The sequence below is a fragment of the Cinclus cinclus genome, chromosome 28 (genome assembly GCF_963662255.1).
Source record: "Cinclus cinclus chromosome 28, bCinCin1.1, whole genome shotgun sequence".
Lineage (NCBI taxonomy): Eukaryota > Metazoa > Chordata > Aves > Passeriformes > Cinclidae > Cinclus > Cinclus cinclus.
Genome location: NC_085073.1, coordinates 1,204,310 through 1,217,867, shown reverse-complemented (window position 1 = coordinate 1,217,867; position 13,558 = coordinate 1,204,310). Strand labels below are relative to the sequence as shown.

The 13,558-nt window shown below is 40.4% G+C and overlaps 1 protein-coding gene across 2 annotated transcripts in view; it reads left to right on the top strand.

Annotated features, from left to right (window-relative positions):
* Positions 1 to 4,299, top strand: part of SPPL2B (signal peptide peptidase like 2B) — a 28,186-nt gene extending 23,887 nt beyond the window's left edge. The window contains exon 15 of one of the 2 annotated variants that reach the window (XM_062509937.1): positions 255 to 4,299. In XM_062509937.1, coding sequence (XP_062365921.1) covers positions 255 to 542 — 288 coding nt within the window. In that variant the 3' untranslated portion in view covers positions 543 to 4,299. The remainder of the gene's footprint in view (positions 1 to 254) is intronic. The other variant, XM_062509938.1, reaches the window with a different exon arrangement.
* Positions 4,300 to 13,558: the final 9,259 nt, after the last annotated feature.

Sequence of the window (13,558 nt, the reverse complement as noted above, 5' to 3'; positions counted from 1 at the left end):
CTTATCAGCAGAGCACATCTGAAACGGGTGAGGAACAATCACTCAGAAAGGAAACACTTTTTTCTGGAAGGAAGAATTCCCCTGGTGTCCTATAAAACACAAATAGAGGATAACTGTAAGCATCTGTCCACTGCTGGAGAATGATAACAGAGTTGGTGGGCCTTTGATCTGCAGCTTGTATGACCATTACCTCAGATAACTGGACACAGTAATTCTGGTTTTCCATCATTTTGACTGTGATCTTCCATTTCCAGAAAGACCTACCTCAGCCTCCTGTGGTGATAGCTCCTGTCAACTGCCCTCAGCTTCCCAAAGACAGCAGTGTACCAGTCTCTCAACAAGACACAGAACAAATGACCAATCCCACCCTCCATGTGAAGGAGCTGCACGGCTCTGCCTCGGCTGAAGAGGAGTTAGCTGATACCAGCACAAAGACAGACCAGTCAGAAATGTCTGTTGCCCACAGTGAGGAACCAACTGCTCAGAATAAAGATGACCTTGAAAGCAAATGCCTAAATGCAGAGCAAAACCAGTTGGAATAAGTGGTGTGATAGGAACTCCTTCTTTTCCCTCACGAACGTATCTGTATTAAACCAGTATGTATTTAGGACTGGTTTGGTAGGGTTTGCTTTCATTGAGGAACCTCACTAGGAGTCTGATCATCAAATCCAACAAGGAATGTTCTGTTTCCAGCTTTGGTACAGCTATATACTTAAAACATCTTTCTGAAATATGGTGCTCTCCAGGAGTTCTGATGTGTGGGTTTCAATGATCACTTGTTAGTGAATGCCTTTGACCATTTGTCCCATTTGCATTATAGCAGGGTAGCATCAAGAGTCTTTATTTACTCAGTACTCTGTGCTTGTCTGGCTGTTACGCTGCTTGACCATGGTGTAGGTTAACATGGAGGAAAAGCATTGAATGAGTCTCCTACAATGCTTACTTGAGAGAAATACAGTCTCTTCTTTTTTTTGGCACTTTCCCTATTGCCACCATTTACTTTACTTCTCCTGACTTGTCAAAACCATTGATATAAGGGAATGCATTATTATAAACTGACATTCAGGAAATGCAGAGAATGGTTAAATTACCATTACTCAAAAAGGCTTTATGCTACCATGGTGCATTAAATGCATCTCTTTTTTATCTTTGTTTTTACTTCTAGGTACCTGCACTACTAGTTTAGTTTAAAAGGCAGGGTGAGTAGAGCTCCAGGAAGCTTTCTAGGCATTCATGTGAACTCTAAGGGCTCTGACAATAAACAGGGTGGTCATAAAATGCTGCCTGGAAGCAAATGCATATTAGGAATGTTTAGAAATATAAGTCAAATAGATTTTTTTAAAAAATAGGTTGTAGCACTATACTAAGCTTAACAGGCAGTATTTTCATTGGGAAAATGTTAAAGCATAAATGTTCTTATGTTGGGGGCTTTGAGCTTCTTTTGTTGTTCATTCAAGGAATATAATTGTGATTTCTAATTCTGAAGAAAATAGTCTGTTTTTTCATTCCCCATGGAGCACATGTGGTGCTAAAGACAGTTGTAACTTACAAGCTGCTTGCTGCTCAGTAACTTACCAACTGCCTAATTCATGTTTTGTCTTTGTCCCAAGAGTGGCCAAAGGACAAAGAGTCTGTCAGGCTCTGTAATGAGCCTGTGAGCTCACCTATTATTTTGTGTCTCTTGGTACATTGTGAAGGAATTTGTGAATTTAAAAATTTTAGGGTGCAGCTGGTCTTACTTCATATTTCTGAAGTTGTGCATTTTCCTGTATAACATGATTGAGTCTTTTATGCATCAATTTTTGTACATAGAAAGATGATGAGATTTGTGTATTACTTGTTCCATCTAAGTATATTTGGCTTTATCAGAGGAGTCTGTTCTGCACTTAAGTTACAATTCCAGAAAGCCTCAAACACTTCACATGAAAACTGAAATAGAAAATTGAAGTATTATAGGATCCTCGGATATGAGTACAGACTCCATAGAAGAAATATTCTTGAGTATTTGAGAGCCCAGAATGTCATTTCCAGAAGTATTGTCACAGTGATGCAATCAGAGGCATTACTGTTAAATTGAGAGTCTCCTGTTGACATGTTGGAGTTGAAGGACTCTTTTCAAGTCAGTGTGTTAAATATCAACCCTTGTCTTTTTGGTTAGGTCTTCCACAAGTTTGCCCTGTGCTTGTTGGATGAAGGCTTCTGTAGGTAGTGGTAGCATTCTTTCTCTAGAATGTGATCAACTTAGCAACTTTCTCTAAAACCACACTTTAACTTCAGAGTTTTACCAGCTCCTGCTTAAAGCTTTGAACCTTATCTGGTAGGATGATTTATTAAGAAGTTTTTTTTGAAAGCCCCCTGAGTCCATTGACCAGCACTACATTTAATTTACAAATTGCCCTAGTGGAAGGTAGCATTGAAGTGATCTGGTTTTCAGTCTCTTTAATGGACTGTTACTTTGGCCAGCAGTAACCTGAACCAGTTGTTATTAATAATGAAGCAACAAAAACATTTTACTGAAAACTTCAGTCAGATAGATAATGCCGTAATTTAAGTCACTGTGTAAGTATGGTTATTAAGAAAACAATCTTGTGTTTAAATAATGAACTTGACAAATAGCAAGTTGGAGACTGACTCAAAGTTCTGTTGGTTTTGCCTTGCCTTGATCATCTCTTAGTTAGAATGTTATTTGGAGTAGCTTCCCACATATTTAAAAGCCAGTAGCTTTCTGATGACAAACCATTAGGTATTATAATCTACTTGAAAGTGTACTTTCACATTTGTTCTCCTATGTGGTTAGAAAAGAGTTTATTTCTCTGATTGTTCATAGCTGAATTAAAACAGAGCTGATCACACTGAACTAGGCATTTCACAGTTGGATTCTGAACAGGTCTGCTTCACCTCAGGTTTTGGGGAATTTCCATTTATTTTTAAGTGTAACTTCTTTTCTCCCCCAAACAACAAAGATTACAGGGAAGAAAAAAAACCAACAGCTTCTCAATGCAGTACCTCCAGTTAAAGCATGTGAAGTGGCAACAATTTACAGATCTTTACTATCTCAGTACTGTACAAATCAGGTGACCCTGGTGCTCCAGTTTGGCTGTGACTGTTTGGACTGATCAGTTCAATTTCTTCCATCAAAAACAAGGCTGTATTTTTTTTTAATCTTTCAAAAACCTCTCTTATCAGCTTAATTTAAAACTTAATGTTGTATAGGAAAATATGCATATCAGTTCAATGTGACTGACTCTGATTTTGCTTGAAGATTTCAGATAGACATTCCACACCAAATTTGAGTTTTAATATTTAAAGTAATGAAAATAATATTAATATTAAAAATAATGCTGATCAGCTTAATGTTTATGTCTTTCACATACTATGCCGTATCTATCTAAAAATTCAGTCAGGGTTCTGTTCCTGAGAACTTGTATATGTTCAGGGGAAGCATTTATTTTAGTCAAAAAGCCCCAAACAAATACAACAACCCCGACAGCAACCAACACCACTAAAACGAAAATCTGCTTGGGAAATCCTGATGCTGGGTCACAATAATGAGGATCAGATTCCTTCCTTGTTTTGGCCTGTTCCCTCCTGAAGAATTGCCCAAATTCAGCTAAAGGTAGAATGGAATATGAAAGACTTTACTGAGGGTGACAAGAGAAGGGTATCTGCAATCCTCTTCAAATTTTGTGGATTTTATTCTTCTTGTTACAAATGAGGAGCATTTTAAATTAAATATGTAAAAAAGAAACACATAGATTTGAAAATATATTCTGTTTCTACTAGTGACACTAATAAAAGCACATCCACATATATAAGAATTACACTTGTGAAAATGTTTTCTCTAAACTTGGACAGATGCCAGACCACAGAAAATCTGCAGCACAGCCTATTTTTCAAAAGGTTTATTAACATGTTTAATAGAAAGCTTAATTTAGAAAACTTTGTTTCCAAATTTCTTGAACATTTTCTATGGTCTTGGATAATTGGTCAAGCTTTTCCTTCAGACAGTGCTCTTTTCTTACAGTACTCCTCAGTATGGCTGTTAAGAATGTCCTGCAGCATTTTTCAGCCATGCACATTCTGTGTTTCAGCTTTGGTTTTTGCATTCCCAATGCATTGTTCCAATTGGGAACAGAACATGACTACCATGGTAGTGCCTGTTGACTTCTGAGCATGCTAGAAACTGGTGCTGACTGTGGAGCCAGACAAAACCCATCCAGTAGCCTGTGCTGAAGTAGCAGCATTGTGAGCTTGCAGACTGTGGCTGCAGTCATTAATGAATTAATCTGCCTTGCGTAGATGCTGTGAATTTACCTGCAGCTCCTTAAAAAGACCAGTATTGGATGTTTGAGAATAGTGTTACCTTGAAGTTAAAGCTTGTATGTGCAGTTTTAGTGCAAGATTCCGTACTTTTGTTCTTGTCTTTAGCCCCGTGGCTGTGTATGTGATTCCGGTTTGTTGCTCTACACAGGCTGTATAAGATGTAAAGCCCCTGATTCTTGTTAACAGCAGCTTCATTGACTGTCCATGAACAAACCAGAGTATTCTTTTACATGATTGCATCATTTGGTATGTTTTTTGTAGTACACTGTGAGCTGAATATGCTGGCCAAGCAGCAGTGATTGGCCAGCAAAACAATTAATGATTATCAATGTGTGGCACATAGCACATTGACACAAATGTGAAATACAGACATTCCAGTAGATCCAAATACTCATCCTAAGCCAGCAGAGATGGTGCCTTTTTCCATGACAAGTATAATTTCTGATGTTTTAAAAGGAATGTAGGGCTGTGTCTTCAGGCAAATGAGGACAGGAACTATGGTCAGAGGTCCAGAAAACATCATCAACAAAGAGCAGTGAATCTTTAGGTTTTTTAATCTTACATATGATTTCCCACCTGGGGGAGGACATGAAGAACAGAGCTGCACTAACAGCTTTACAGTTTAGGTTTTTGCCAGTGATGCTGGGTAGGGTGGAGAGAGGGAGGATAAGAAAAAACTGAAGTTGACTCAGAAAGCGTGAGGAGACTCTGAATAAGAAAGGCGGTGGGAGAGTTTACTCCAAAGAGAAGACCTGTGTGCATGATAAATATCCAGAAATCTGAAATGCTGCTGCAAATTGGGAAGACAGTTTGTCATTTTCAAGTAGAGATAACATTATAATTAATAGACTTAAATTGCAATAAGGAAATCTTGATGCTGGTGGTAGGAAAAATCTAGGAGTGGCTGACAGGTGAAGGGCTCAGCAGGACAGGGCAGTGCCCAGTGCATGAGCTCCTTTGGTTCTGCAAGGAGAGAATTGAACCACACCAACCAGAGTAAATTCATGCTACTGGCAGTTAGAGCCAGACAACAAGCCCTGGCCTACCTGTCTAGATACAGTCTTAAGGGTCAGGATTCCTGGGTTTAGTGATGTTATAGCATGAACTTTATCCCAGAGTACTCAATTTATATATCATGAATGCTGTCAGGGTGTTCTGTAACCACTGTGATGGACAGTTCAGCTCTTTTGAGACAAAGTCTGTGTTTTTTGCTACTTAAAAGTGATAAATAATCTGAAAAGAAACCACATCAATTTTTTTTATCTAATTTGTTAAATTGCTTCTGGCACCCTGTAACATTTTCAGAACAAGGCAGCTTTGTGTGCCAGCAGAAGCTTCCTTTGGGCAGTGGCATAAAAGAACTTTCTTCTCACTGTTCCTCTCTGTCATCTCTATTTATCAATTATATGCTCTTCTGTGAGGGTTCCACCTTTTCCAGTTTTGCAGTTAAATATTCAAGTTATGTGGAGTAAAGATGACTTTTTGCCATCTGTAGATTAGTGGTAAGTGATGTGTTTAAATTGGATTTTTTTGTATTGGGAACTAGTGCACTGTACACAGGTACCTATAATTTCAGGAACTAGCAGAGGATTTAGCTTCCTGTGATACAGAAGCTCAGGCTTGGTTCTGTTTCCCAGAAGCCGTTGGTGAGTCCAGCAGCCAGGGGTTACAGGTGCACATGCTCCTGCAGTTATTTGGAGCCACTGTTACAGTTTATCCAGTGTTGTCATAATATTTTTCTGCATGTCAGCTCCATGTGGCAAACTTCATCCAGGTGTTTGTCTCTGAGAAATTCTGAGATGATCTGCAAGCTAGATTTTTTTAGTTGAGGACTGCTTCCAGCTGACAGACTTGCACTGTATGTTGTGAACTGACTTTGAGTGTTTCATGTAAATATTGGTCATCTGAAAATATGCAGACATGGTTTCAAAGTAAACTGACTCATCGCCTGCTCTTGCCCCATCCCTGGAAGTTCAAGGCAAGGCTGGATGTAGCCCTGAGCAACCTGAATCTAGTGGACAGCATCCCTGCCCGTGGCTGGGGCTGGAATGAGATGGTCTTAAAGGTCCCTTCCAAACCAAACCATTTTGTGTTTCTAAGATTCTATTGTAACTCCTAAAAAAAATGGTGTTTTGGGCTGATAGGAGTCCTGCAGTAGCAGACAGCCAACACCTCACAGTCAAACGCTGCTGAAAGATCTCCAGCCCTGAGAATGTGACACTTCGCATGAGCAGCAACCCCCTGTTCAGTCAGGGCAGTGAGGCCTGTGAGGTCTTCAGAGCCTGACCCTTGGGGTGCACAAGAGTCATATCTGATGTTGTTTCCAATGCAATAACTTCTTCCTTAAGACAGGGGTTTAGAATGGATAGAAATAGTTCTTTCATCTGAAACATATATCTGAAGTCAGGAAATTGCTGCACTGTGGATCCAAGCCCTGAACCAGAATGGTGGGAAGCTGGTGATGTTTGGGGAGCAGCACTGTCCTTTACATGCATTCCCCAGCAAGGAACCAGAAGATAATTTTGTTGTTCTGCTCTGACTGAAGTTCTGATCTGTGTTTAACAAAAACTTCAGTGGTTCAGGTTTAGTTTGACAAAGTAAAAAACCCACAGTGGCATAATTTAATTTGGTTTGGGTCATAATCTACTTTCTTCATAATCAGTAGTGGAGACTTCAAAAAATATGTATCAGAGATGTTACAGCAGACCCTAAGTTGGCAGCAAGCCTGTGTGAGAAACAGGCTGATTGCTCTGATGGCCAGTTAGTGCAGTGTGTGCAGTGCCAGCCTGTGCTGGGGTGAACATGTCACCAGTTTGTTTTCAACTCATACTTTGCCACTTGTCTCCTCCAATGACTCTCAAGCTCTCCTAGAGAGTCCCACAGGCAGCACTGGTTGTGGGAGAGCAAGAAGTAATCTCTGTGTCACAACACACTCCTGGTGCTGTATGAAAGGCATGAAATGGAGTTGGCCACTGTGCTCAGCCTGGAGCCTGGGTCACAAGCTGTGCTCCTCATGGGGCTAAACTCACTAAACCTCTTTGATCCAAAAGCCACTGACAGGAGCTGTAAGCTCTGGTACTTTCAGCCTAGCAACATAGGAAAGCTAAACCTAAGAAAAATCTGAATTTACAGCCCTGCCTATGGATACTGTGCTCATAACCCACCAACAACCCATGAGCCCTGTGACCACTGCTAGTGTTACTTTACTAAAACTGCATCAGACATGCTTTGGGTGTGGATTGGTGGGAGGCTGGAAGCAAAAATTTCAAGCAGTATAAAGATTATTTACAAGATAAGACCATTTGCTTAAATGCTCATTTCTTGGGTGCTTGACAGTAGCTGCTTTTAGAGAGGAAGTTGATTCTTGGAGATAATATTATCAGTAGAACAGTCTTTTATGTCTGGTGTCTTTGTGGAAGGACTTTGTAATGGTATTCAAATAGTAGTATGTAGGATATTGTTATGAAGAATGCAAACTAAAAGATTATTAATTTTAGCACTTGCAAATGGATCTGTTTACCTCTACATATGTACACGTAAAGAATAAACTTTAAGCTCATTTCAGGTACTGAAGGTAAGATTTTCTCTTGATCCAATGTATTATGTTTTTGCTGGTTTGAAATCTATGCAGTTTGGCCCCTTATTTTTTTTTTTCAGAGAGAAAAAACGCACACTAAGCAACAACCCATTCCTCAAAAAAAAGAACAGCTAAGGAAGCTGGCCAGTGTAGGAGACTGGTATGAAAACTTACTTGGAGTATTTTTCCTACAAAAAAAAATTTCAAACAAACAAGCTATGGAAGTGAAGTGCAGATGGAACATAAAGAATGAGGAATTTAGTTCTCTGTAAGGATGTAGTCAGTGATACTGATGAAATTAATGTCCTTCCCCTATTCCCTGGTTCCTACCTTGTATTTCCTTTACCTTGTCAATCCAGTCTGTCAATGGCATACACCACGTGGATCAGGTTCACAGTTGTAGCTGATTGTGGAGCTGTCAGTTCCCCATGAGAAGAGGGCCCCACTCCCTTACACAGGCTACTACTTGATGACTTGCAAGATTGTGCATACTGCATGATACCTGCAAGGATAGAAAAATCAGTAATTCTGCGACTTTTGCCTATGATACAAGTATCTTCTGTCTATAGTACAAGATATTTTTTCTACTGTTACTGTTTGCAAGTAGTAACAAAGAGTTGACAGTCACCTTGTCACCTGGTGTGCTGACACTAGGGAGAGAGCCACTGTGAAGACCAAGTAAAAAAGCAAGTTTGTTTCCAAGTAGTGAAAAGCATTTTTGGCAAACATTTCTGTTTTTCCAAAACTATATGTCTTACCATAGTAAGATTTTCAGTTCAGTATGGGTGGCCTTTTCCTACCCTATGTCTGTATGGATCTTTATGGTTTTGATACCAGCCCTCCGTCTGGCTGCATTACAGCCTTGTATCCAAATGCACAGCACATCATAATATATATATTTTTATATATGTGAATACATTGTAATACATAGGTTTTCCAGTGACCAGATGTAGATTAGCTTTCCTTCTGTAATGTAACACGAAAAAACCCTATTTCAAAATTAATGGCGATGGCAGAATCTTAAGACAAAGAGATGAGAAATATCCCAAGGGTTTCTGCAGAGTGAATTTTCTGTGGAATAATGGAGCCTGTTTCAAGCATATATAGATACACTGTAAGAAAACAAACTTGAAAATTATTGGTTAGCTAGACAAATTGCAGTAGTTTGTTTTTTCCCTTCTGTTTTGCTTTCAAAAAAACACTGGAATTTTCTTCAGTCTGTTTTAGTTTAAAACTGTAAAAAAATTTTTAAAGTGTCAAATAAAGATACTTAATTTTTGGACTGAGTTTTGCTATTTTATGTCACCCTTAAGTTTGAAACACTTTTTTTATTGTTTGCTCCAGGATGTGATAAAATGTCTTTTGGAATTTAAAGATCACTGTGTACAGATCCCACCATGAGCTGGATTCCATGCAAAATTCTTAAAACTTGCTCCAATACCAGAAACCAAAAAATTGTTTGACATCACCACATGGTCCACACAAGTAATCTCTTTCCCTGGCTTTTGTAACCATGACAGAATCCCAGAACAGTTTGGGTTGGAAGAACCTCAGAGCCCATCCCATCCCACCCCCTGCCATGGGCAGGAACATCTTTCCAGGGTGCTCCAAACCCCAAACCCTGTCCAGCCTGGCCTGGGACACTTCCAGGGATCCAGGGACAGCCACAGCTGCTCTGGGCACCCTGTGCCAGGGCCTGCTCAGCCATTTAAAGCTGTGTGATCCGTTGTATGAATAAACTGGGTTTGACTACTCTGTTGCATGTTGAAGTGCTGTTGCTTGGGAATGGAGTTGTTTACTAACAGTCTCTTTTCTAAAAAATGCTGAGTATCTACTGAATTGCAAGGCAAATCACGGGTGTATCCAGAAATGGTACAAACTGACAGGAACAATTCTACCCTGTGTTTCTGCTTAGTATGTCCTGCATTTCACTTCTAATTGCAAAATACAGCTGAGAAAAGGGAAATTGAGAAATTTCTTGTGATACCTGATTCTAAAAAACAACAACAAACAACAAAATGAAATAAACAAACAAACAAACACACACAAAAAAATTCCAACCCACTAAAAAAAAACAGCTGCCTTTCTGTCTGGGCTGCCACTGGGGAACCAAGAGACAGCTGCTTCCTTTCAGAAAAGGTGGGTTCAAAACCAGAAAGACTGGGTTAATTTTAAATAGAGGGTAGTAAGTATTAAGATACAATCTGGGCCACAAACCTCATCCTAAAGTATTGTAAACCTCATATTATTTGAAGCAGTGCCTGGTGTTCTAAATCTAAACATACATCTGCATGCTGGAACAGAATCGGCTTAATCAACATATTGTGTGACATTTATATTCTTGTACTTGGTTATTCTTGTGACTGTTGAATAGATAAGGATAGAGCATGTGTTTGGGGTTTTGTGGGTTTGGGTTGGTTTGGGAGGGGGTTGTTTCTTTTATTTCGGGGTTTTTTTTGCTGTTTGTTTGTTTTGCTGTTTGGGGTTTTTTTTGTTTGGTTGGGTTTTTTTAGTTTTTGGTTTTTGTTTTTGGTTTTTTTTGGTTTTTTTTTTTTTTTTTGTGAAAAGCCCATATTATAGGTCTTGACATAAAGTAATGCTCTAATGGGGAATGGCACCATTCAAGCAGGAGCTATTGACTGAGCTGCTGGCCTGCGGAATGCTTGTGGTGGAGCCCACATTTCTCCTTGCAGTGCCACAGATGCAGATCCATCATTAGTGAAGATCTTGACATTCCAAGCCCATCCTGACTACCTTGTGCATTTGCTAAAGATCTGTCCTACGTGAGCAATTCTGCGTCTCTGCAGGGACAGTTTGTGTGGACTATTCACAAGCATCTTATCTCTGTGGCCTTGCTGAGTTTTGCCGCAAAACCCCCTCAGGCTGCCTGCCCTCAGGCAGCTCTGGAAGGAAGGGCTGAATTCTCCACATTCTCCACCCAGCACGATGGCTCAGTTAATTACAGGGATTGCTCTATGCACAGGTGCTGCCTGAAGGTCGGTTTCAGGGCAAGCTGGCATTCCCACCTGGAGGGCTCCTGTGCCAACTGCTGAAATATGTTTTCGTGAATATATTTGGTCAATTACCGAATTTCAAATCAGCTCATTGCCTGACACGTAGGATCTGGCTACGCTGCAAATCTGTCCTATTTTTCTTCTTGTGGGAGCTTTAACAAGGCATAGAGAATATTGTGATCTCTGTTTTTTCTGTTTAAATACAATTCCCATATTCATAGTTTCTCAGTCTCACCTCCAAGACAGATTTGACTCTCTAGATCACCTCAGCATACTGCTCTCAGTTACGAGAGTTCCTTGGAAAAAGATGCAGGTTTCAGAAGAGTGTGCTATATGTCTCCAGTGGCTCCTGTGAATCACCCTGTTTCCAGCAGACGATCCCGAGCAAGTCAGGTATGTCTGCGTCCTCTGCAATGCACAGCCACCCAGCCCAGCCATTCAAATGTTCATGTTTTCCTCTGTGTGGGGCAGGGAAAGGCCTCTTTTGTGTGGAGGACTACAATAAAACACTACCTGAGCAGCAAGAGTTGACCTGCTGCCCCTTCCTAGACCTGAACTTGAGGAGGTTTCTTTTGCCCTGTCAGCTCTACTCTGTTACATTATTAAAGTCTTGTCAGCCGCAGTAAGGAGCTCTTTAAAGCTGGCAAAAATATCCGCAACACCTACCATACAGTGATTAGGGCAATAGTCCTATTCACAATATCTCATAATTGTTTGGGTTGGGAAGGATCTTAAAGCCCATCTTGTACCAGCCCCTGCCATAGGTGGAGACACCTTCCACTGTCCCAGGCTGCTCCAAGCCCCAATGTCCAACCTGGCCTTGGACACTTCCAGGGATCCAGGGGCAGCCACAGCTGCTCTGGGCACCCTGTGCCAGGGCCTGCCCACCCTCCCAGGGAACAATTCCTAATTCCCAATATCCCATCCAGCCCTGCCCTCTGGCAGTGGCAGCCATTCCCTGTGTCCTGTCCCTCCCTCCCTTGTCCCCAGTCCCTCTCCAGCTCTCCTGGAGCCCCTTCAGGCCCTGCAAGGGGCTCTCAGCTCTCCCTGGAGCCTTCTCTTCTCCAGGTGAGCACCCCCAGCTCTCCCAGCCTGTCCCCAGAGCAGAGGGGCTCCAGCCCTTGGAGCAGTTCCTCTGGACAAGCTCCAACAGGTCCATGTCCTTCCTGGTGCTAAGGACTCCACAGGTAGATATAGTGCTCCAGTAGAGGTATTTCAAGTGAGAAATTCATTCCAAATTACCTCCAGAAGGCCAAATGAAGGGTATATTCATTTTGTCTTCGTACCCCCTGGATGAGGATAGAGAAAGGGTATAACTCTGTGGTCATTACAGGGCTGTTGAATGGCTGCATACTCTCAAAAAAAAATCCTAAGTTCAAGCAATTTTCATTTAATAAGAAGTTAGTGAGTCATTCAATATTTTAAGTGATATTTCCATAGGTAAATAAAAGAGAGAGGGGAACTCTATCCACATAATCATCGGTTTTGCATATTTATAAAAATGAATAGTGTAGAATTTAATTTTATTTTTAAAAATTCTTCTCAAATGTCTCTCATAAAGTTATGTATGAGTATTATTTTTTCTATTCTTATGTTCTCTTGTATTGATTGGTTTATCACCCTGAAATCAAGGTTTAAAATTTAATTAAATCCACCAATACTTTATTCCCCTTTAAGAATGAGAAATGTCTCTTCTCAGTGCAGAACAACAAAATTAAACAAGGAAATCTGCACTTAAAATGTCCTTTGAGTGTGGTGCTACAGTGTGTGTGACATACGTCTTGATGTGTCAGGATGGGGTTCTCATGATAAAAAGCTCTTAATTTCTAAACAGTTTTCATGTTTAGAAATTGTTTCTGTTCCCATTCCATTTCTTAGTTATTGTACCACAGGGAAAGAACCAGGAGACACAACCATTAAACTTCACGTTCATTTTTTCCATGCCCTCAGTAAAAGGATCTTTCTGGGAAGCAGAATGAAGTGAATGGTTTTTGAAATCCTTTCATGTAAAGTTCTCCTCATTGTGTGTTTTGCAGCTAGAAATTTTTTTGGCCATGGGAATAATTCCATATCCCATGCACAGCATTTTCCAGCATTCCAACAGGAAATCTAGCAAACCCACTAAATACTGTTAAAGACATTTAAATCCTTCTGGTGCACCATAATGTTTTCCTGATTGTTCTATTAAATTTTGAGTATTATATTGCTTTAGTGCAGTGTTCATTTTATCTGCACAGTATGACAGTGTGTGCAGCAAACATAATAGACAAGATGGTCCCAACTGCCCCTGTGAATCTGGTTACCAGAGACCACATCTGTAGTCACTTGTTTACTCACTTTGATGTGTTTGCTCCCAGCCCCTTCAGCAGGACCGCAGAAAGTGCTGCTCCTAATTTCTTACTTATTTGCCCACTGTTAGATTTTGTTGGTATCTTCTTCTATTGCAGTCCTCTTGCAGTCCTCCTCCCCTTATTATTTTTGGGCTTTGATTATGCAGTTTTCCATCTCCATTCACACAAAGATACATGCATATCCTCTTTATCTGATGAACTAAAAGAAAGATGTCAATCTCTCACTCAGCTCTTTCACAGGGATGTACAGCCTGTCTGAAAGGACAGGAGCTGCTTGTGGTGTTCACTGGCTC